This window comes from Orbicella franksi, chromosome 5 (genome assembly GCF_964199315.1).
Source record: "Orbicella franksi chromosome 5, jaOrbFran1.1, whole genome shotgun sequence".
Taxonomy (NCBI): Eukaryota; Metazoa; Cnidaria; class Anthozoa; order Scleractinia; family Merulinidae; genus Orbicella; species Orbicella franksi.
Window position 1 is genome coordinate 22,236,835 of NC_138149.1, and position 24,936 is coordinate 22,261,770.

The window sequence follows — 24,936 nt, forward strand, 5'->3', positions numbered from 1 at the left end:
AGAAGCTTTGTGGCTTCCTGTAAGTTTCTGTACTACAACGAAATCCTTGTGAAAATATTTAGCTGATTCCTAACCTTCGGTCCGAGAGCAGGGTAGAATAAACTGGTATGAATGTCAAGATCTTGGTTCATTGTGTGAGTGTTAATCACCCACCCTACCCTCCCTCTTTCGTTCAACAAGGGCGTCCCATGCTAAAAGTTCATTTCCGAATTGCGTTTTGCCTCCGTGTCAAAACGGGTCTACGTGCGAAACCATTCATATGAAAATTAGTTTCGCCTGAGCAGGTTCATTTTCATGCAAATCAAATATTTTCATAACAAAGGTTTTGCACGAAGACTCGCTTTGAAACAAAGGCACAAGGAAACTCAGAAAGAGCCTATTCCCTTCAAAAGGCCTAGTAGTGTAATAAAGACTTCACTCAACAAGCAATAATTATAGTAATGATCTCAACACTACACTAAAAAAAGAGTGGAATATGAAACTTTCAAATAATACTGACAATACTGTGAAGAGTAAATCCTTACTTTAGGAGTAATCATACATGTTATTAGTTGTTTTTTGTTCACACTTTCAAGCTCATTTTAAAGTATGACCAACAGTTCGAAAACAAACAAAAAACTAGCTCAGTATCTATTTCTGATTTTGAATTAAAGTAAAGTGTTTCAACAGCAGGTACGATCGCTACTTTCCTTGATAGCAATGACTTAAGGAGGCTGGTAACAGTTTCCAGTTCTTTTGTAACAGCTATACTTTGAAAGATGAATGCAACCACTCTTTAACAAGTGATGCTACAGTAATGGTATCACACAAATGCCCAATAATTGGTAAAAAAGTTGTGGTCATCCTTAAAATACCCACAAGTCTGGTTTAAGCGCTTATAACCCAGCACATTTTTGAGTTATGCGCTTAAAGCTAAATTTACGGGTGCTTTTAGCAGGTCATACTGTTGCTATGGTTGCCGATTGTGCCATGAAATTAACACCACCATGTTCAGCGATGATTGGGCAGTTTTTCGATACCATGATTGTAAGTCAATCGATACAGAGTGGTTATAACGACCCATCAAAATCTACGTCTTGGAAAGTGCTGGAAACTGTTTTGAGCCACCTTAAGCATAACCTAAATCACAGATGGGCAGTTGTGCCTCTGCAACGTGGGACATGACAATAGACCATATTTGTATTCTCGGTATTGGACTGGAACTAGCTTGCAATGGAGGCTCATGGGGCGGAATATCATTAAAAAGAGAGAAATGTTATTTACATTTGAAAAGACTCCCCGCATTAGCCTCAGTTGCAAGCTAGTTCCAGTCCAATACCGAGAATACCAAAATGGTCTTTTCAGCTGCAAAATTCTCGACTTAGATCGAGATGTTGCTCGTGTGCTAAGATAAGTTAAATAAACATTCAGGAAACTGCAAAAACGCTCGAGGAAACCAGAGAGATATCTAGTGGATTTCTCGGCCATACCACTCCTAATACCGTAAACTGCCGCTTATAAAAGCCCTGGGCTTATACAACTTCGTAAGGGGTTTTGGATGGGATTATAAACGGAGGGACTTATATCCGAGGGAGCTTTAGGGGGAGGGGGGGGGGGACTTTAAGCGAGATAAATAAAAAAAACATTTAGAAATGAGCTACAGTAGTGTTGATCGAAATACTTCTTTCATGTACTGGCCGTTAAATTGAACTTTAAAACATTATAATAAATCGAATTCATTTTATTTAACTAGAAGGGGGCCTATATTCGGGAAGAGCTTATAATCGGAAGTCATGTTTTGTTTACAGGCAGATGGGTCTACAACCGCAAGGACTTATAAGCGGAAGGGCTTATAAGTGGCAGTTTACGGTACTTGGTTTATTCCCTTGAATCATTTTATTTGCTGTGTTTGGGAACAAGCTTTAACTATAGGCATTTTCCCGATACTGAAGAGATTAATCAAACAAAAGATACCATTTTCAATATAAATAGTATCATTTTAAAAAGCTGAACTATCAATCGTAATCAGTAACAGAACTGAACTGAAGTTGTATTGTTAGTAATAGTAATTGGACTGAGTGAAATACAGTTCGAGGAGTAATGGGGCAAGAACTTCTAATTCGACAAGCGCGTAGCAGGATACGAATTTGAAATCACATTACGACTATGATGAGTAATAGTAATTGGACCGAGTGGAGTACAATTCAGGGAGTAATCGCGCGAGTAATTTCAAAATTGGACTAGCGCGAAGCGAGAGGCCGATTTGAAACTAAGAGCACGATTACTTCTGAATTGTACGACACGAGGCCAATTACTAATTAATTGTATCCATAACAAATTTCGAAATTAACAAAGTCTTTTGAGAACTTCTTTTGACCAAAAACGTCTGTAGCGCTTTCCATGAGTCTAAAAAACTGTAGGAAACATCATGGAAGCCTTTAACGCGCCCGATTACGTGACAAATAGGTGCGCAGAGAACCAACAATCACAATCGAGAATTTTGACAGATACGTTTACTCTCTGAATTGTACGACACGAGGCCCAATTACTAATTAATCGTATCAATAACAAATTTGGGCATGAAGAAGCCCCTAAGAGCTTTTTTTTTTGAGCGAAAAACTCAGCAGTAATTTCCAACAATTTTACAAACACCTGGGAAACATTAAGAAGTAAGATATAGAGCGCGCGTAGTTGATGCGCGAATGGCCTAGGTGTCCAATTTTTTGTATCCGATTACAATTTGGGTGTACACCAAGTTATCGTCCGCTAATAGAGTATTTTCACATGACGTCACGGCAGCCATAGCAGCGGCCATGTTGATGTACCAAACCAATCCTGTGGGAGTTGAACTCTTTTCTCGTGTAAACACTTTCTTTGGTTCTAAACATTTGCATGGCTGCTGACCACGTAAATGGAAACGCTCCATTACGTGACAAAGAGACTCGCCGAGAACCAATCACATTCGCGCATTTTGCAAACGATAGATTAATAAATTTTGTTATAGCTTTGATTATACCGTAATATCCCAACGGTAAAGTCTGGCCTATGAATCTCGTAAAACGGACGGCTCTTCATTCCAACTGTTTCATTAGCAAATTGTCGGTCTCAATTTCTTTAAAATTGTTTGGAAGCACAAAATGCAAAATGCTTAAGGTATCAGTATATCCCAAATGACCAACACGCTTTAGCGGCGCATTACTATCAGTTGTTTAACAAAAAACGAAGATACATTCATTTTCATTATTACTTTTTACCGTTCAATAGAAAAGGCTTAGGGATGCCGCAGGCTGAATTATAAACAACGAAAAAGCGTGGTAGCATGCAACCCGCTCGAGAAAATCAGAAAGGAAGTCATCGTGGCTTCTGCGTTTATGTCTGATTCTTGCCGTTCTTCTTGAAAGGTTTATTTTCTTCTTGAAAGGTTTTTATTTTCTTCTTCCCTTTCGCTTTCCTTAATCTGTGCAAAAAAACATTCTCCTGTTCAAATTACGATCCATTGACGCTTGCGGCTAGCGCCTCGGCCCAGTTCTTACTGAAAGATTTTGACGACTTCTTCCGTTGGAGTACCTTCTTCGCATTAGAAAAAGAACACGACCTTTCGTGTTTCTTCTTTGAGGGCATGAAAAGTATTAGCTAACAATTTGCCAAACCGAAAACCGTAGAACTACACGCGGAAGACCCAACACGAAACTCTCTCGCAACAGCGAACCCTTTGCGCACGTGCCACATGACTTTTACTCTATCCCGCAACTGAGTGACAACCTGATGACAGCTATCAATTAGAAGCAATAGACAGAGAGAATCGAGCTTCATTCATAACATTGTTAACCATCAGGTTTTTGCCGTCAAATTTTGTTTCAACTGAAAAATCTATCTAAAAATACCGAAAATTGACAATTTTGGAATATACTGATAACTTAAGAAAATTGGAGTAATGTAAGGATACCCGCCGCACTTTGTAAATCGTTCAAAGTATTCTGCAACGTTTACTTCTAACACGGCGGTGCTGTTTTTGCTCCATAACTCCTGAAGGTTTGTTACTCTCAGAGAACGGTGGTAGCGCAACTGACGCCTGCTCAGCAGTAACCATGTTTTCAAGATTATTTATGACATCAACATGGGCTGGTTTCAGCTTTTTTCTTCGAATGTTTGAAGAACGATGACGAAACTCCTTGGCCTGTTCAAAGTCGCCTAACTCTTGGTAAACAGAACCCAACTTACTGTAAGTAGTTGCAACATGTACATGCTCTGGTCCGAGCTTCTTCAGTCGAATATTAAGAGCACGATGCTGAAACTCCTTGGCCTGTTCAAAGTCGCCTAACTGTTGGTAAACAGAACCCAACTTACTGTAAGTAGTTGCAACATGTACATGCTCTGGTCCGAGCTTCTTCAGTCGAATATTAAGAGCACGATGCTGAAACTCCTTGGCCTGTTCAAAGTCGCCTAACTGTTGGTAAACAGAACCCAAGTTACTGTAAGTAGTTGCAACATGGACATGGTCTGGTCCGAGCTTCTTCAGTTGAATATTTAGAGCACGATGCTGAAACTCCTTGGCCTGTTCAAAGTCGCCTAACTCTTGGTAAACAGAACCCAAGTTACTGTAAGTAGTTGCAACATCGACATGCTCTGGTCCGAGGGTCTTCATGGAAAGATCGAGATCACGCTGATGAAACTCCTTGGCCTGTTCAAAGTCGCCTAACTGTTTGTAAACAGAACCCAAGTTACCGTAAGTAGTTGCAACATCGACATGCTCTGGTCCGAGCTTCTTCAGTCGAATATTTAGAGCACGATGCTGAAACTCCTTGGCCTGTTCAAAGTCGCCTAGCTGTTGGTAAACAGAACCCAAGTTACTGTAAGTAGTTGCAACATGGACATGCTCTGGTCCGAGCTTCTTCAGTCGAATATTTAGAGCACGATGCTGAAACTCCTTGGCCTGTTCAAAGTCGCCTAACTGTTGGTAAACAGAACCCAACTTACTGTAAGTAGTTGCAACATGGACATGGTCTGGTCCGAGCTTCTTCAGTTGAATATTTAGAGCACGATGCTGAAACTCCTTGGCCTGTTCAAAGTCGCCTAACCGTTGGTAAACAGAACCCAACTTACTGTAAGTAGTTGCAACATGGACATGCTCTGGTCCGAGCTTCTTCAGTCGAATATTTAGAGCACGATGCTGAAACTCCTTGGCCTGTTCAAAGTCGCCTAACTCTTGGTAAACAGAACCCAAGTTACTGTAACTAGTTGCAACATCGACATGCTCTGGTCCGAAGGTCTTCATGGAAAGATCGAGATCACGCTGATGAAACTCCTTGGCCTGTTCAAAGTCGCCTAGCTGTTGGTAAACAGAACCCAACTTACTGTAAGTAGTTGCAACATGGACATGCTCTGGTCCTAGCTTCTTCAGTCGAATATTTAGAGCACGATGCTGAAACTCCTTGGCCTGTTCAAAGTCGCCTAACTGTTGGTAAACAGAACCCAAGTTACTGTAAGTAGTTGCAACATGGACATGGTCTGGTCCGAGCTTCTTCAGTTGAATATTTAGAGCACGATGCTGAAACTCCTTGGCCTGTTCAAAGTCGCCTAACTCTTGGTAAACAGAACCCAACTTACTGTAAGTAGTTGCAACATCGACATTGTCAGACCCGTTCTTTTCTAGAAAAGTCTCTAAAGAATATTCATAGTATTTCCTTGCCGAATTAAAGTCGCAATGATGTTTACAAGTTTGGCCGAGCTTCAACATCTCAATTCCAGTTTTAATGATGCGAGGAATGTTTTCATTTTCAATTTTCATAATCAAGCATTTTAAATGCGGAGCAACACGTTTGGTTTTTCCAACAGCATCAATATATAGCCACTGATTCTCTGGTAATGAATCGTCTATGAACTGGCTGAAAGCTGTAATTGCTTCACTCACGGCTTCATGCTGCGCACTCTTAGGATATTCCTTTATTGAGGACTGGATAACATCACGCACAACCTGATGCAGGCCAATGTAGATGTCACCATCCTCCTCTTCAAGTAAAATCAGGGAACATCTTTGGAGCCTCATGATGATCATCTCTTTATCTTGCATTTCTTCATCTACAGTGAGAATGTAATTAATCACGATGTCTTGACTAAGTAGTTCGGGTGCGCACAAGGAAAGGAAACTGAGCGTGTGATTGATGACTTCGTCCGATTGCAAAATTTTGTTAACGGCTAATGTTGTTGCTTCTGTCATGGATTTTGGGTAGCTTGGATTGGTGTCAGCAAGGATGGTCTCAGTGGTTAAACGCTGGCCCTTTCCTACTTTCTCTAGGTATTCGTTCCAGCCAAAATGTGAGGTTTTGCTCTGTCGAAGTTGCTTAACATAGGTAGCGGCGCTTGCTAGTGCAAGAGGCTGGAAGTCTAATGCTTCGGCAACCTTTCTTTCCATATCGCTGTCAGCGATGCCTGAGAGATTGGCTAATAAAGAACCGGCATCGTCAGGCTTCATACCCTTTTTCACAGAGATGTGACCAATGAAAGAGCTTGGTAATGGGATCGACGCAGTGTCCTGTGTCGTTATGAGGAGTTGTCCTCTTGCCCACTGCTCGTTTCCGGGTCCTGGCAAATGAATAAGCACTTGAGAAATACTTTTGACATTATCAGCTACTAGTAGCCACGACGAGTAAGAAGTAACTTTTGTGCTTATCAGCGTCTCAAGATGGATAATCTTCTCGTCTGCCTGCAAATCCTTGGATTGAAAGATGTTTGTGACTGCATATTCCGGACAGTTCAAATGGCGAGCAAACGAGAAATACGATTCCAGTAGTGTGTCTAGACTTTCAGCATTTAAAGTCATCACAAAAGCATTAGCGTTGGGATCTTTTTGGGCATGGTCGAAAAATTGCCTCGCTACCAGACCGGCCAGCTGAGATTTACCACTTCCAGGATTCCCGGAGATGTACAGGTGACTTAGGGTTTTTTCAGCAGCCTGCTTAAGCTTTTTGAGCTGTTGCGTAATTTCAACTACCTCACTGTTTCGGCCTGCGATGTCGTGTGAAGGTTTCGGGGGAAGAATGCAAAATGAGGGAGTTTCATTTTGTAATTGATCCTCAAGGACTTGTAGTTGCTCTTCTCTTTGCTGCAGCTGATCAACAAGGTCATGTCGTTGCACGTCTTTGATCTGTAGCTGATCCACAAGAATCTTTCGCTGGTCTTCATTTTCCTCGAGTTGATCTTCTAAGCTCTTTCGTTGTTCTTCATTTTCCTTTAGCTGATCTTCAAGACCCTGCCGATGCTCTTCCTCAACATGTAGTTGATTTTCAAGGCTCTTTCGTTGTTGTTCCCTTTCTTGTAACTGATCTGCAAGGTTTTGCCGTTTTTCTTCCTTCTCTTGTAGCTGGTGTGCAAGGCTTTTTCGTTGCTCTTCGGTTTCCTTTAGCTGATCTTTAAGGCCCTGTTGTTGTTTTTCTTTTTCCTGTAGTTCTTTGTTTAGGTCCTGAACTTTGTTTAAGACATCTCTTAACTCCTCTGTGGGAAACGTTGTCTGGTTTGCGAGGTCTTGAATTTGCAGAGTGGAAAGACCGAGTCCTTGAAATGCAGCACGAACTTTGCGCATAGCATTTTGAAAGTCTCCATCTGAGAGCTGGCCTTGTGACATATGAGCAAATTCTTCATTCCGAAATCTTCTGAGATCATCCACACTTGATTCCACAACAGGATTTAGGGTGTGGCCAATACAATCAGAGAAAAGAATAGCGTAAAAAAGCATGGTACAATCCCATTCAGATCTATTTCCGTTGGTCATGGTTTTCAAGAGATGTGCATTTCGTCTTTTGTTTCTCGGGGACTCCGCGTTGTAAAAGTCCATTCCATTCCGCGGCTCGTCTTTCCATTCTCCCATTGTTGCTATGTAACGGTTGTCCCATTCTCGTTTGAAGATTGATCGGAGATTCTCAGGTAGAATATCAGTGGCAACATAACAAATCCTATAGTAGTTCAGTTGCTCTGTAGTGTATTCTGTTGCAGTGGCCATTTTCTTGGTCATTTGGAGTCGGAACCCTTAGTAAAAGTGAAACTCTTCATTAATGAACCTTAAACAGCTTAAAAAATTGCAAACAAACTTCTGAGAAACTTGTGTTTATGACCGAGTAGCCATCAATATAAATCATGATTATGTCCTGATCTGTATCAAATATCCCTCCCTCGCCTAAGGGACCGTTCATTTTTTATGAGGGAGGGGGGGCTGGTGGGATTTGGGAAGCACCATTTAAAAATCGCATAACCCCCCCTCAGCTTACCAATTTTTTCACATGGCCCCCCTTATAGCGGTCATTTTTTGGGATGCCCCCCCCCCAAAAAAAAAAAATTGAACAAAAAATATTTAGATTTCAACTTTTTTAATATTTCTCTATTATCCCCCTACCTCACGTTATTGTGCTCACTATGAAGACAATATTTACAATCTCTATACGACAGAGAGCTGTTGTTTAAAAAACAAATCAAAAGAAAGAGAAGTCAATTTCGGATCTCCTAGTTATGGCTCGCCCTGAGCGTGTGGCATTTGGCCTCTCATTGGCATCTTCCTCATCTGAATTGATGAATGCAAGAATGACGTCACTTGAGTCATCTTCTCCCCCAGAGTCAATGGCATCACTGTTATACTCATCATTGTCACTTTCATCCCTTTCACTGCTGTCAGCACTTGCCCTGTTGTCATTTTGTGTCACTGCCCTGGCATTTCTCAGTGTTGGTTGGCCAGCTCTGAGAGGACTCTTCTGCTACAAGCATGAATGTCTTACAATTGCCTTTACTTTCTCACTCTTGCTGCTTTTCAAATGCTGCTTCAGCCCGTGGTGGTTTGAGTACTTGTTTAGTTCTGAAACACGTAGCTTTTTAAGCTTGGTTAGATCTTCGCACAACTCAGTCCAAGGATAATCCTCCCTACTTAACTTTGCCTTTTCTTCTGCTCTCTTTTTCCTTTTAAATTCCAGCACTTCAAGATGCTGAAGATAATCCACCACAAACTTCGATTTGACAATAAACTTATCTGCAAATAGAGCAACGCTCTCTGGGTCAGATAAAACCAGCCTGCCACTTCCATGCTCTTTCTTCTTTATATTGTTAATCCAATCGGGGAAAGAGCGCATTACTACATGAGCATCATGAAAGAGGCTCATTCCAAAATGCGCAATAATGGCGAAAGCGACGAGTCATTTAAGAAAAGGTTTACAGCTGAACGATCCAGGCAGTTTGACATCTTACAAGCAAAAGAAGCAATCTTTCTAAGTGCGGATGGCTGTTCAGAAAGGGCGAGTGAGTTTTTCATGCAAGGGTACCAGTTGGAGCCCAGTGATGGAAGAAAACTAAACTTCTCCATCAAAGAGCACAGAGCAATGGTGGAAAAGTTGAATGTCATATTGAAAGATGTAAAGGAACACGATTCCACACTCTTTCAGTCCAATGGGTTTGCTTTAAAGCAGGGCGAAGAATTTGCCTACAGTTTTAATGTAAAACAGATCAAATGTATAGAAGCTAAGTTGACGAAGGTCACGCAGGACATGGAAGCACTAGAAAATAAGAAGAGCAATTATAACAGCATATTCAAAGGCATACTCAAACAGCACATCAACAAAAGGAGAAGGAAAAAAGAAAACCGCGGAAAGTCAAATGAAAGAAAGAGGAAGCGGACTGAAAACAACGTCCAACGAGTTTGTGGAATCTGTGTTGGAAACCCGCTAGGAAATGATCTTCCACAATGCCTTGTGTACCCTCCTAGAACGGCCGTCCCGGAAGAGTGTCTTAAAGTTGAGGATGTTGCCACGTCGATATTTAGAAGAGATGGGCCATACATCGCACAGCTCTTGGAAGGAAATTATTTCACCAATGCTGCAAGAAGCAGAATCACCACCAACCTTGAGCGGGAAGTCAGAGATTATGTTTACACCTTCATGTACCTTGAAGAGTACACTCTGACGGAAAGCATTGCTGCTTCTTGTAGCATTGGTGAAAGAGACTCCCATAGCAGCGCAAGCGGCGACGAAGAACTCGACGACAGCGGAGATGAAGATGAGTGCCAGTGAAAGTTGCATTCGAAAATAACAGTGTTAAATACTTCTTTTCAGTAGCTACAAATGCTTTTTGTCACCAAACGTTTTTTTAAAGCAGAAGGAAAGTTTGTAATAAATTTGTATCCTGCCTTCTATGTTTATTCTATAGCAATTTTTTTGATATTCAAACATCATGCCATTTTAAAGTTTTACTAAAATATTTCACGTGACCCCCCCTTTTTCCCTTATTTTTTTGGGATGGCCCCCCCTCGAAAGCCATTTTTTTTCGCATGGCTCCCCCCCCCCAAATCCCACCAGCCCCCCCTACCTTATAAAAAATGAACGGTCCCTAAAGTCGGAGAAAAAGTGACCAAGAAATCTGTCAGCAAAGTAGACCTCAAAGGGGAGATATATATAGGAATAAATATGACTACCAGTGGAAAAACTGAAGACTTCATGTGCTATAAAAGTGCTCGATGGTAAAACCAGAGCCGTGAATAAAGATGAGTTTCTGGAGTCGGACTAGTTCAAAAACATTTAATCGCTACTTGGAGTTTCATGCTTCTAATGCAGCAATCATCAGGCAACTGACAGCAATAACGGTTACATGTAAAGATATACAAATTTGAAAATGGAGAACAATGCTTACTAACGCGACATGTCGGGATGTGATTGGACGGAAAAAACGCTAAACGGTCGGGTGAATCTATATTAGTTAAACGCGGTACTTAACAAGAATTTCTTAGAATGTCTGCAGGTCGATGTCATTTCGTTTCTATGGTTAAGTGTCGACATTTCCGGTTTACAAATTATAAAATATTTCTTTCATAGGCAAAGATTACATTTTTTGTTGACATTTGAATACGACCTAGCTTGCTTTACTTTTCTCCACTTAATTTGATAATTGATTTTCCGTTCCTTTAGACCCCATATGTACTTGCTAAGTTAGGTTACATTTTTGTAGCGTTCGTTCCTGAAAGAACGTGTGGTTTCTGTAACGTTCCTTGAACGTTGTGTCACACAGTCCGATGTATGTTTCTTTTGTCTGTGGGGTCGCGACCTCTGCTTCATTAGAAGCATGAAACTCCGAGTAGCGATTAAATGTTTTTGAACTAGTTCGACTCCAGAAACTCATCTTTATAGGAATAAATATATATTCAAACGAGATATATTCACAAGGAAAACAGTACTGGTAATCATAATTTCCAGATTAGCTCAGATTTGTACCATCTGAGTCAGCAAAAGCTTACACCAAACATGTACTGACAGAACAAAACAATCTTCAATCCATGGTCATTGCAGTCATCCTGCCCTTTACCAAGACCCTGGTCTTTTTGTATAAGAATGATAACAATTGTTGTCTTAGTGGTTATAATTTGAACGAGACATCATATGATCAATGTAAATAAGTATCAGCTGCATTATCCAGATTTAGTATCACCCAACTAGTGGACTAATGCAAATCCTGCATTTTGATTGGCTACGCTTCTAGAGGACTACGGTATTAGTACTAAAGCGAGTTAAGCCATTCGTGCCTCAATCCACCCTACTTAATATTTACAACTCTCTAGCTCAACCTCACTTTGATTACTTCAGCCTTGTCTGGCGTAATTGTGGCAAAACATTATCTAAAAAGCTACAAAAACCACAGAACCGTGCTGCACGTGTTATAACTTCATCAAACTATGACGTAGATGTCGATCCTTTGTTTCACAAACTCAGCTGGAAAGACTTAAAAACTCAACGTCAAATTCAGAACGCCTTAATGGTTTTCAAGTCTTTAAACGGTCTTGTTCCGGAATATCCCACGTCTAAATTTATAAAGCGAATTGAATCAAGCTATTCTCTGAGGGACTCGGAAAACAAACTTGTTGTCCCCTTTCCAAGAACTAACTGCATGAATAGCTGCAACCAAAGGTCAAGCTAAGCGCGAAAATGTTTTTCCTTAAGGTTATCTGTGGGTTCTGGCATGCCTTTTTATAGTTTAGCTGGGTTTCAGTACAAATGTTAATGCGACATGTATATGTACGAACTAAGTTTCCAACTTGTGACATTCTGAAACAGCTATGAATATAAAAGCAGCACTGTCTGAAAATAGTAAAAATTTAACAATTCAAAAACTGACTGTGTTCTGAGGCTAAAATACCTGTCTTCCGTGATCACAGGCTGTAATCAATTTTGCCTCAGGTTATATAGGGTTTTTGTCGTGCTATCCTTGAACCTTACTTCGTAGTATCGGATTTTGTCTAGTTGTTTGGGACCAGTTGTAACGCGACCAGTGTCAATTCTCAACTGCTAGCTTCTACGTACCTCCCTGTATTGTGAACAATGACTGTGTTTCGGCTCTCAATTTATGTTCATTTCAGGTATTCGCTGTAAACTACTCTATTTTTATTTTAAAATTTATTACATGTACAAACAAGGTCTAAAACGTCTGGATGCAAAACATAAGTTGAGGCAGCTAGAGAGAGGAATGATCGAGACAAGGGCGTCTGTTCGGCAAACAATAATACCGAAGTGTAAGCAACATAAGCGAAGATAGCAAACCTTAGTCAGCTTAAATTGCTTTTAGAAATAAGAGAAACGGAGATTCTTCGGAATCTCCGCAAAAGTCTTAAAAGTACAATCGAAAGTACAAAAAAGTACAAAAAGCACAATCGGTAAAGGTAAAGTCTGCATGCGAGCCACGTGGCCCATCAGGCCGGAGCTTATCCCGGTTTCCGTAGCATGAAGCGACTAGGAGTATTTCTACTCCCCCCTGGATGGGATGCTAGTCCATCGCAGGGTTACCCCCAGCATTAAGTTCGCCGGTACCCATTTATACACCTGGGTGGAGAGAGGCACTGTGAGCGTAGTGTCTTGCCCAAGAACACAACACAAGGTCCCCGGCCAGGGCTCGAACCCGGACCGCTCGATCCGGAGACGAGCGCACTAACCATGAGGCCACCGCGCCTCCCTAAAAGTACAATCGGCCGACCGAAAAATAATAAAAAAGAAACCGGCTAGGTCACAAAGACTGAAAACATTTCTCTTTTTTTAAGAAGAAAGGAAATGTTTCTTTAATCAGTTTTCTAAAGGAAAGGAGAGTGAACTATTTGGGATACGTAAATCCCTAGTGATAAGATTCAGATCGAGAAATCAACTTTATAGCCGGTAAGGAAGGGAAAAGATTGGAAGTACCTGATCCCTTGTATAATATGAGATTTATCCTTGAATCTGTTTAAAATGGCAGTCAAGTTGTATAATATGGGATTTCTCCTTTTATTTGTTTAACATGCCAGTCGAATTTTCGGTGTCGTGCTCGGAGTTTATTTTAGCCTCCCACGCAGACGACGCTCTCAGGGCTTGTCACGCATTCCTTCGACGTTTGTAGGAAGGAATGCGTGACGAGCCCTAAGAGCGTCTGCTTGGGAGGCTAACTTAGAATCGTCCAAAAGGTACATCAAAATCTGTCAAAATCGGTAAGTGACGTAAAGCAAATACATTAAAGTGGAGAACAGCTTTGGCTGAAAATCCCGGGGGGGGGGCGCTGCCATATATGGGCTATATAGGTATGTGCCGCTGTGAAGGGTATGGTTTTCAAGCAGTTTACTCTAGGGTAGGGTATATAAATTAGAGAGTTTGAGTCTAGAATAGGGTATAATTTTTCACAAAACTGACTAGTTGGTTGAAGATTTTATCTAGACTAAGGAAACCGGGAATTGTCACTCAAAAATATAAAAAAATCAAATCGGCAGGTTTAAATTTACGCAAATCAGCCTCAACAGTGTCGATAGATGGGGGGATTTGGGGAGTTTACTCTAGTATAGGGTAGCAAAATTCAGCTGAACTAGCTCTGGTATAGGCTAAGGGTTCCAGGGTCCCAGCGGCACACCCCCACCCAGAAATTCCCAAAGTACCCCCCCCCCCGGGCTGAAAATAGCCCGACTCCAGATTCACATCACTTCTCACTAAGAACCAACATGTTGTTTTCATTCTCTCACAAAAACTAAACCAACAGAGGTCATTCTTTAAGCCCCGAAAACAATAGCGCTCGATTTGTTTAGTGCCTAAGGGTGCACAGTGAACCGGGAAGCCTGGCTTCCAAACTTTCGCCTCACCACCGTTAGCCTGCGAACAGGCTCCCGTTGAGGACGGAAAAAAATTTCGGCGATCGCGAGACAGAAGAATTCGGCGAGCGAAGGGATCGGGGGCGGTTTCGCAGGCTACACCACCGTTTCCTTTTTGTGTGGTTTATACAACCACTCGTACAAAGTCAACCCCGAATCCCGAAGTGAAAATCTAGCTACCCGGGTCAGCTATACTTCTAAATGATTAAACTGGGTGCCAGAGTTTCGTTTGTAGAGATTTTTCTAGCCGACTAAAGGTCAACCAAATGGGCTCATGTTGAGCACGTTTGTTTCGCTCGCTGTACAATTCACCGTTATCTAAGTATCAGTCGACGCTTTAGTCACAACAATTTAATTCCATTCGTCGGTAGTTACTTCGAAATCTAGAAATATATACAAAGGCGTGACTAAACGTAACATGAAACTAAACGAAAGAAACATAAGCAGTTCGACGCCTGATGGCTAACACTTACGCGGTGGCTCAAGAGAGTTACAGCAAAACGAAACTACAGCTCAAAATCTACGGTAACCGTCACAAGGACGCTGATTGCGAAAAACTGATAGAATATGCAAATACGTAAACAGACTGGCAAACAACGATGATTCATGCACGGGCTCAAAATAACGCACGTTCTTTCGTGAACGAAACAACGTTCTACTCCGCTTTGCATACTTTTGTTGATTTCTTCGCAAGCAACACACACGCACACACATAAAGGGTAGCTTTATCCGTTTAAAACCAGAAGTTCGTGAGGCTATGTATATGAAACAAATAAAACATAAAAATAGTATAGTTAGGACCCCAACTAGCGGGAGACAGATCAGTCACCTACAACTAAACAAAAACGTCAACGTAAGACGAGGGCGATTGATCCCTGGAAGTTTTGTTAATTTTTACGTTTCATCCGTCATATGCTTCATGATCAAACAAATTTCTGCATGTATTCTTCATTTTGAAAGCGGAAGTATGGCTTACTTTAGACATCACGCGATGTTGAAATTTCAGCTTTCGATTCCTCACAATCGCCGGGGCTACCATATCCAGTTGAAACCAATACTAACAGTTGGCTATTCAGTGATATTACCGAACAAGATTTAACTGCAGTTATTGGGTTTGTTAATCTTTGCTTCGATTTCACATTAAATCCTTTCAGATTTGTCCTGGCGCAGTCTGATTTGGGTGGCTGTGATGCGTGAAATTACGGCTGAGGAAAGAAGTGAACTATCAACAACAATTTATATATACTCACAATTTCCGAAGTCTCCAAGTTTCTCTATCAACAATTCAGCAAGCTAGCGATAAGTTCAACGTTCGCACAGTTTTCAAGGACGGAAGACTCTTCTTATACAACGAAAGAATCGAAAGTAAAAGTGCTTTCCAAGGCGTCTCGTGATTTGACGTTAACTACTATTTTCAGCACCTTATCACGTGATTTCTGCTAAATTTGCATGAATGGGAAGGGGAGTAATGGGAGAGAAGAGGCAACAACAACAACACCCGGTCTAATATCTTACTTTATATTCAAGAAGCCACTAGCCTGGTTATAAGAAAAACGATAGTCACAAAACGAGAGTCCAAACTGCGATCTGCACTTGATATTTAACTACATTTTCATATTTTAATTGTTAAAAAAAAACGCAACATCGTCGTTGAGTTCACACTCGTCCCAGACCTTTTCGGACGCCGAATTTCACCAAATTTTATCACAAGTGCAGTGTAATATCAATAAGAACCGGAAATTGGAGTCTGGAGCTTGAAAGCCAACGAAATAATAATTATTTCAACTCAAAATGTTGTATTGAAATTCATTTGTTCGCTCAGTCTCTGCAGAGAAATTCTTAGTCCCTTGGCCTTTTGTTCTCAAGTTAATCACAACTACATTGTATCAGCCACCTTGAATAAAATCATTCCACTCTGACTGCTAAAGGTCTTCGTCATTTCTTAAGATTTGTTGTACCAGATTATCACGAAACGATTTACACAACTTCTGGAATCATATTAAAGGGCCTCATATCTTACTTGCTTTACTACTTTAATACACTAGACATGAGAATGAACTGTGGTCTGTCCAACGCCATTGAGAAACCTCTTAAGCACTTAAGTGAACATAGAAGCTTCTACTTATCAATGGGTGGGGAGGGGGGGGGGATTCCCATATAAAAAGAACAGTGTTCGTCACAAATTTTGAAAAGAGCCCCTAATAGTTACCAAGATCCTGTTTTGTGGGCGTGGCTTGATTTCTTTTCCACCCCTAAGATGCACCAGTTGTAAAACAATGCATTATCTCCTGTAATATTTTTTTCAGCTCAATACCCTAAAAGGTAATGCAAAAGCTCTCACTGTGGACCTTTTGACGCTAAACACCCCAAAACTGCTTTTTTAACCCTTAAAGGGCCACTATGATCAAATTCTCCACACCCATTTTTTTACATTTTCGCACACAATAGGTCTTTCCTAGATTTCTTGCCAAATTTCAATCTATTACGAACGTTAGAACTCAAGTCGTTTGGACCTTTATTTCCGAGAATTTACGGCCGCCATTAATTTTCCTTGTTCCAAGTCTTGGTTGAGAATTTGAGAAAATGACAACATTTTCTCAAAAATACCACACAGGTTGAAATTATAATAACAATTAGCACAGCAATTCGCATAGAGAGTAACAAACACTTTGGCTCATATATTCGTGCAATTTTTGACATTAATTGTTATCATAATTTAAACCCGTGCAGTATTTTTGAGAAAATGACGTCATTTTCTCAAATTTTCAACCAAGACTTGGAACAAGGAAAATTAATGGCGGCCGTAAATTCTCCGAAATTAAGGTCCAAAAACCACGAGTTTCAATGTTCGTAGAAAATTGAAATTTGGCAAGATATCTAAGAAAGACCTAATGTGTACGAAAATGTAAAGAAATGGATATTGAGAATATCATCACAGTGGCACTTTAAAAGGTATAACAAGCACCCCCATCCTTTTTATATAGGAGTGCCCCTGGCCACATCGAAAATTGGACAGAAATATTGGATGACATAGAGTAATACTGCATTAAAGACCTTTTGACACTATCATTTTATATGCTCAAACGAACTGATGAAAGTGATCGGTCTGATTAAAAGAGCATTTTGTGTCACTGGGCTTATCCTCCACATTTACACATTTACAATTCTGCAGCCGATCGCTAAAATTTGTTTTACAAAGTGGCACAATTTGCTAAAATCCAATCTAGAATAATTTTTTTCTTGATATATTCTGGTTCTTGGATCATCTCAGATTACATCTGTTGAGTGGAGTTTCCATTCCATGTGTTGTTATCATCATCTTCATCATCTCTGTTGTGAAGTCGATGAATACCCCCTTGTTCCTTTACAGACGATCCACCCCCCAGGACTCTCCTACATACAGTGGAGCTGTCAAGAAACAATAAGAGCACTGATCAACATACAATCCGGGGGGGAGAGCTCCTGACTTTGGAACTTTCACATTTTATGAAAATTTATATGCGTATAAAGAACATAAAGGAAATGATTAAAAGACCAAAAAGAATACTTCCTGTTTTGCACAACATCCTGTTCTTAATTGATTTTCATTTGGCAATACTACAATTGAACTGTCTGACAAAGTACGCAATTTGGGTGTCATGTTAGACAAGGAACTGAGCCTAAAACAACATGTTAATGACATTTGTAAGAAGGCTATCCTGGCAATACGATCAATAAGCCGGATGAGAAAATATCTCTCACATGACAATCTCAAATGTATCATGACCGCTTTTGTCATTTCACGCCTGGATTACTGCAACAGTATACTTTAAGGCCTCCCTAAGCTTGAGCATGATAAACTGCAGCGAATTCAGAACATTGCGGCGCGACTGATTACTGGAACTAAGCGGAAAGAACATATTACTCCCGCCCTCAAGGACTTGCACTGGCTTCCTGTCAAATCACGCATCGTTTTTAAGATCCTACATTAATCTACAAAGCCCTTAATGGTCTTTCATCAACCTACTTAACTTCTCTTTTTAACGCCTATAAACCAGCTTGTTCTCTTCGATCATCTGACCGATTACTCTTACAAGTTCCGGACATGAAAACATGTACATACGGTCAAAGATCCTTTTCTTTCTACGCCACGAAACTTTGGAATGACCTACCTTTCTACATCAAACCGTCTGAGAGTATAGCGATTTTTAAAAAGAACCTTAAAACATTTCATTTTTGTAATAGTTTTTAACCTAGTCATAGATTTTAATAATTGCATCTTTTAGTTTGGTTTTTATTCTTTTTAATCATATGCAATTGTAAGCGCATTGAGAATTCTAAATGCGCAATAAGAACCTTTTCATCATTATTATTATTATTATCAATTCTCTGTAGCCAATGCAGATATGTCTTCTGACAACACTAGCATGAATAATTTGATGTGAAATTATCAGAAATTGCATTTTCTGCAAGGACAAATAAGCAGAAAAAGGAACCAGAATTGTAAAAGTCTGTTAAAAATTTAATCTGTACAAGCATGTTAGGGGTTTATTACAACTACTGCAGTACCTCTTGGGAGTACAAATAAACTTGAGTCATGATACCACAACAACAAGTCTGATACACTTTTAATGGAATTTTCTTGACAATTTCTGCCAAGAATCTGTCACTTTGATAAAAGGGTCCCTCCCCTCCCCACTTGGACTTCCAGTGTTTCTCCCCATGGCCCCCTAGCCCAAGCTTCCAGTGCCCCCCTCTACCTACTCACCCAGGCTCCCAGTTACTTCCTTGTCTGCCTCCCTCACCTAGGCTTCCAATCCTACCCCTCTCAACTAGGCTTCCAGTTTCTGCCCACTCTGCCCCCTCACCTGGGCTTCCAGTTTCCCCTCGTCTCTGGCCTTCACCTGGGCTTCCAGTCCCTCCCCCTCTGTCCCCTCAAGCAAGCTTTTAGTCCCCTCCCTACCCTCCCCTTCTCTCTCACCAGGGTTTCCAGTTTGTTCTCACTCCTCACTCAGACTTCCAGTCCTTTCTTTCTTTGTACCCTCACCCCCTTCCAAATCCCCTAGTCCAACCCCTCACCCAGACTTCAAGTGAATTGATTTGCTTAGGTGACAAACAAAAACCTCCAAGAATTGAAACAAAGACTTACTTTGGCTGCTGCGGTTGTGATGTGTTATCTGGTCTACGCAGAGGAGGATTGTGAGCTCCTCTAGGTTGGTCAGGACTGCCAAACAGAAAAGCCTTCAGGAAATTAATCAGTGAAAACAGAGGACAAAGGATCCACAAGAACAGTTCGGAAAATGACAAGCTTCCTGATGGTGATATGGCATTGTTGCTTTTCTGCAAAATTAAGATTTGAACTCCAGCTATTGGTCAAGAATATCCTGAATTGGAAGCTTTCCTGCTATTTTAACCAGGATTTAATTGTTCCTTTGAAAAAACCGCTTCCACATGAAGTTTGTTCCCAAGTTTAAAAAGTCATGACATTCCCTGAATAACTGACACATTTCACAGTAGTACTATTAACCAAGGGTAGAGTAGTACTGGGAGAATATCAGGAGAAGGTCTTGACATAGTTGTGTGCAGCTAAGTCAGTACAAAAACTCCTGCCAAGGTGGCTTGGTTGATAAATGATTTTTACATGACATGATGGTTGATAAGAGCTTTAGAAATTGACAAGTCAAACTGAGACAGGACAGCAGGAATTTCATTTTAATGATTGAATCAATTTAGAAAAGCAAATTGTATGAAATTGGGTTCTGACAGACATAATTAGAGAAAAAAGCACCCCACCTAAATGTTTTAGTTGCTAATTTTGAGCTATATGTAAATGCACAAATAGTGTAAAAAATGTTTAACTGAGTCCAATGAACTGGATTGGGTAAGTTTATTGATATATTTCCTCTCAATTAAATAAAGCAATGTTAGTTATCAAGTTTTTGTCAAAGCAAAACTTAACTCAGTGGATCCGGATCTCTAAACTCACCAAAGCAACAAATAGAGTCGAACTTGGTTCCAGGCCCAAATCAGCCAGAGTCTTCACCAGATCTTCATCAGAAAGCTCCTGTCGTGGATAGGTAGTGTACAGTGTTACTGAGCTGGTGTTGGGTCCAAGTTGCTGAGGACAGTTGAAAAGAACTTTGTTGCTTAAGGTGGAATAATATTAGGAATGAATTGGTCACTTAACAAATCGAATGTAGTTAAGTGTGGTCTGTACTCTTATTGACAACGATACGCGTCATGACAGTGGTCAAAATGTTGTGGACTCACGAGGCACAGCCTCGCAATTTCCACAACAAATTAGCCAATCAGATTACGAGATTGGTAGCAATTGTGGTCAAAACCAGTATTTTCTTAGTTACTGAGACTAAGGTTAATAGTGTCTGAATTTTAATATACTGGTAAACCAAATTAAAATTCTGGTAGTACTACAATTGACAGGGACCACCATAATTTGCTAGGCATCACTTTAACAAATAGATTCCACGTTGCTGTATGTCTGTCCAGTGAAAGATCACAGTGATGTTAAAATGTAGTAAGAACAAAACAGAAAGAGGCACACAAGTTGTTAGGTAAGTGTGTCACTGATGTTCTTATCACCTTTGATGTCTTCCGTGATCTTTTATTGAACAGATGCACAACAACATGAAATCTACTTTTTTAATAATAGAAATTACACTAAAGAAGCAAAAAATACATACGTCTGTCCTCCAACAGACCATAAGCAAACACCAATCAAATGGGAGTCAGAATAATTTGACATATTATAGGATAATTCATGAGAAAATAGACATTCCCTTGCCTTTTTTTTTGGATAGTCATCTTGTAGATGGTTATCTTCCTAAAAATCAAACTTGCTCAAGGGTGACTACTGTAAAATGTCCGCTCTCAAATTGTGGGGAACGAAAGATGTCTCAGTTTAAGCAAAACAGAAAGTTCTGAATGGTGATAAAAATGAAAGAGGACTTGTTTTTCTGTACGTGATTACATATAAACAAACTTATAAAGGGCAGCTACGTAAGTCATTATATTAAGAGGAACCTCAACACATTGGAAAATGGCTGACTGAAAACAAAATTCTCTTTACATGTACATAATTATAAGCCAACCACATGAAATGTATTGAAGGAAGTATGGAGGAGGTATGGAGAATTCTGATACAACACTTAAAGACAAAAATAGTGTACATGTATTTAGCTTTGTGGTTATTGTTTGAAGAGAGCTTACAGTGATGATATACTGCCTGATGGTCTCCAATGATGAATCTGCTGGAAATGTGTTTATTACAGAACTACCATCTGGAAGATGAAACTGGAGGCGTGCAGAGGTGCTGGAACAGAGTAAAAGATACATACATTTTCTTTTTAAATCACTGTGTTATTTTGACTAAAAGGGGCAGTGTCCTGGCTGATTATCGAAAGTTTGCTTTTCTAATTAATTTGTGTGGGGAATCAAAATGGTAACAAGTGAAATTAGGAAATAATTTCACACATATTTTGTCACAAGACAGTATACCATCTGTTTACCTTTTAAAATCATAAGGGAAAAATAGTTACTCTCACAATCGAGGGTTTTTGACTTGTTTATTGTATTGAAAAATTTTGTGCCAAATGTTGCCATGGCACTTTTGCAATATCACATGTGAAATCACAAATTAATGCTGAAGTTTTGTGCCAAAATTAAGAAGTAATTTGTCACCCATGATATTACCATAATGATTATAACAATTATAATTATTGACAAATACCACTACTTGTAATAATAAAGTGTATTATCGTTTGTCTCACGATGTAGTCACTTGAGATGTAGATCACGACGTTTCGACTGCTTACTGCTAGTCTTCTTCAGGCCATAAGGTCGACTGATTGCACGGTATCATTTATATCACAAAGGACGGCTGTGATTGGTGCATTTCGATCCTCCTATTGTTCCATTGTTCTGGTGAGTAGCTGTTCCCTCAGTGGTCCGTTGTTGTACCGTTCTCCTGTTGTTGTGTTTCTTGATCGTGGGTATCCATGCTTCAGGAATTTCAATTCCACTATCCCTGTTGATGTTGTTAGGGTGAAGTCTTATGTGAATAGCTTCCTTGACCCTACGTGTGTACCAATGAGGATCTCGATCAATAAACTTGACCTCATTCCAGATAGGATAGTGGCCGGTCTCGTGGGTGTGTTCAGAAACGGCGGAGGTCTGGGTACGGGCGAGTCGTATATCCCTGTCGTGTTCTTTGATCCTCTCCTGCATAGATCTCCCTGTTTCCCCGATGTAGACTTTGCCGCACTCACAGGGAATCCTGTAGACAACACCATCTTGTTTAGCCGGGTTGACAGTGTCCTTTGGTTGCACTAAGTGTGACCGAAGTGTCGTGTCGGACTTAAAGACGGTGCGAATGCCTTGTTGTTCTAGGCAGCGGCGGAGAGACTCCGAAACTCCTTGGACATACGGTAAAACGGCGGTGGATTTAAATTCAGCGACAGGCTCTCTTCTTGGGGTCGTTCGTGCCCTTGTGATCTTCTGTACAAAAGAGGAGGGATATCCGTTAGAAACAAGTACAGATGACAGATGTTTCTTCTCTCCAGCTACTTGTGTTAAAGATAGTCAGTTATAACAAGCACAATCTCAAATCTTTGCTTCCTTAAACTTGACCATGACAACTTGATGTTGTTAATAGGTCACTTTCAACATATTAAAAATAAGCTTGATAGTGAGGCCTAGAGGATGCAAACAAAAGAAATGAATAAACATGTCATTCAATTTCCGTTGTTTGTGTCTTGTGGGCCTCACTGGCAAGCTGAATTTTAATATATTGAAAACAGTCTAATGAAAGCAATCAGAATGTACTATTTTCAGTGAGAACAAAATAAAACAAGTACCAGTGCAAGAAAAAGTGTAAGATTTTAAGCATCGAAGTACATGTAGATTCCAAATCATCAAATTTGATTTGGTGACCTGTGTAGCCTCTCAAGAAATCAAAAATGCAATTCTGCTGAAATTCTGAATCTTTCGGCATTTACCGTATAATTGTCTTTTTAAAAGTAGACTCAAAATGCTTGACACTTTGAAACGTAGACTCAAAAAGCATCTTTTCTTGAGTGCTTACTAAAGATGCTGATTTTTTATTATTTCATTACGGCTTTACTTTTTTTAATTTAGTCAATTTTAGATAATTTTAGTAAGCTTAGTTAATTTTTAGCAGATATTTATATCTGTTAAGCGCTGTTGAACTATGGGGAAACAGCACTATATAAGTATCTTATTGTCATTTAATATTATTATTTTTGGCTGATGATTTCACCATTTTTGGCATTTTTTTGTTGTTGTTTGTTTTTATTACTAAAAACTTTATAGCAAGCTCCCAGACATAGGTATTAAAAAACACTGTCCCCTTAAACTCAGGAGTGGTAGATTTTTCTTCATACTCTTTTTGCCTGTTAGAAAATCCTGTGGTTGATCCAGAAGCACAATCTACAAATAATTATGTTATACATACCAATCACTTCTACCCTGCTGTTCATGGCTTCCCATCATGGCACCTGAAGGTGCTGCTGCAGCAGCCCGAGGACGCTGCCTCTCTTGCATCTCGTTTTGCCTCCTGGCCTCTCGCTCAGCTCTGTCCCTCACAATCTGTTGCCGAACAGCTTCTCTGGGGGCTCATTCCTTGGCTCTGTCTTCCTTGATCTGATTAACAATATCATGTGCCTGCCTCTCTTCACAGTCACACTTGGCTTTACTGAGTTCTTGTCCCAAATGACGTCTATCAAATTCTTTTTTCTTGAGTTCCTAAGATGAAAATATATTCTTTAAGAACTCTCACATACGTGTAATAAATCCCTTTTTTAATGAAGTCTCCCTTATAATGAGCAACATTCTTTAGCCTGGCCAAGTTCCAGTGAAATGTTTGGCCATAACAAAATCTTTGTTACACTCATCACATGCCACTACTTACACAATATACAATTGTATACATAAAAATAATGTCACCACACAACTGAAATTGCAAGCAGAACTGGTCAGCAAAGAAGAAAATCCTTTAATCCTAGAAATATTCCAATGTAAAAAACTTCACATTACCTGATTTTCATTATCTTCTTTCTCATTTCTTTTCTGTTCAATAAGTTACTTTGCTCTAAGCATAAAAATCATGAAAGGCAATCAGTGTGAGTCAATAAATTACCATAAAAGCTCTCTTACACTACTATTAGGCCCAAGTAAGGCTTCTAAGACGGGAGTGGGGGGGGGGACTACTAGAGAGAGAGAGAGAGAGAGAGAGAGAGAGAGAGAGAGAGAGAGAGAGAGAGAGAGAGAGAGAGAGAGAGAGAGAGAAAGAGAGAGAAAGAGAGAGGGGAGCTTGTTCAAAATAGTGGAAATGCTAGACTCTATGTCGAGAAATGAATACTACCCAAGCTCCAAAAAGAAGAAACTTCTGATTGGCTAACTTAATATAATTTTATTGCATTTGTTTTGTGTTGCTAGTCACTTACTAGTCAAAATCTGGTTTCACTAGGGAGATGGCGAGTCTTGTAAGAAAATCCCACTTTCAAAGTGAGAGGAGGGAGGGGAGACCTTACAGAGGGGGAAAAGGTGAGTGTGGGTTTCAAAGAACTCTTAAAACAACCTACTGAAAAAAATAAATGTTACCTTTCAACTCTCTCATTTAAGGGCATGTGCTGTTCAATGCTAGCTGTAGGCTCCTGTGAAGTGGATAAAACTAAAGCAATTAACATGAGCTTGAGATGCAAGCTGATACCTGTAAATGTAAATAATTATGTTCTTACATCTGATGGTCCTGGTCTGGCCATTGTTTCTCTACTTGAGAGTTCTTGTGTCTGGGCGGCTGCTGGCTGTTCTTGTGGTGGGCT

The 24,936-nt window shown here is 40.1% G+C and overlaps 2 protein-coding genes and 1 pseudogene across 3 annotated transcripts in view; 1 reads left to right on the forward strand and 2 right to left on the reverse strand.

Moving 5' to 3' along the window:
- LOC145486813 (stAR-related lipid transfer protein 3-like) overlaps positions 1–24,936 on the forward strand; it is a 190,717-nt gene that overhangs the window by 130,647 nt on the left and 35,134 nt on the right. The gene's annotated exons all lie outside the window — the stretch shown is intronic.
- LOC145486805 (uncharacterized) lies at positions 1,658–15,434 on the reverse strand. The gene is made up of 2 exons (XM_081465519.1): positions 15,349–15,434; positions 1,658–8,001 (listed from the first exon to the last, which is right to left on the reverse strand). The coding sequence occupies exon 2, from the start codon at positions 7,985–7,987 to the stop codon at positions 3,947–3,949; it is 4,041 nt and encodes a 1,346-aa protein (XP_081321645.1). The 5' UTR covers positions 7,988–8,001; positions 15,349–15,434; the 3' UTR covers positions 1,658–3,946.
- LOC145487866 (UBX domain-containing protein 4-like) lies at positions 17,371–24,876 on the reverse strand (annotated as a pseudogene). Its single transcript, XR_014049459.1, has 8 exons — positions 24,853–24,876; positions 24,716–24,768; positions 24,149–24,203; positions 23,568–23,857; positions 21,305–21,407; positions 20,064–20,195; positions 19,227–19,417; positions 17,371–17,506 (listed from the first exon to the last, which is right to left on the reverse strand). The product of XR_014049459.1 is annotated as a UBX domain-containing protein 4-like (transcript).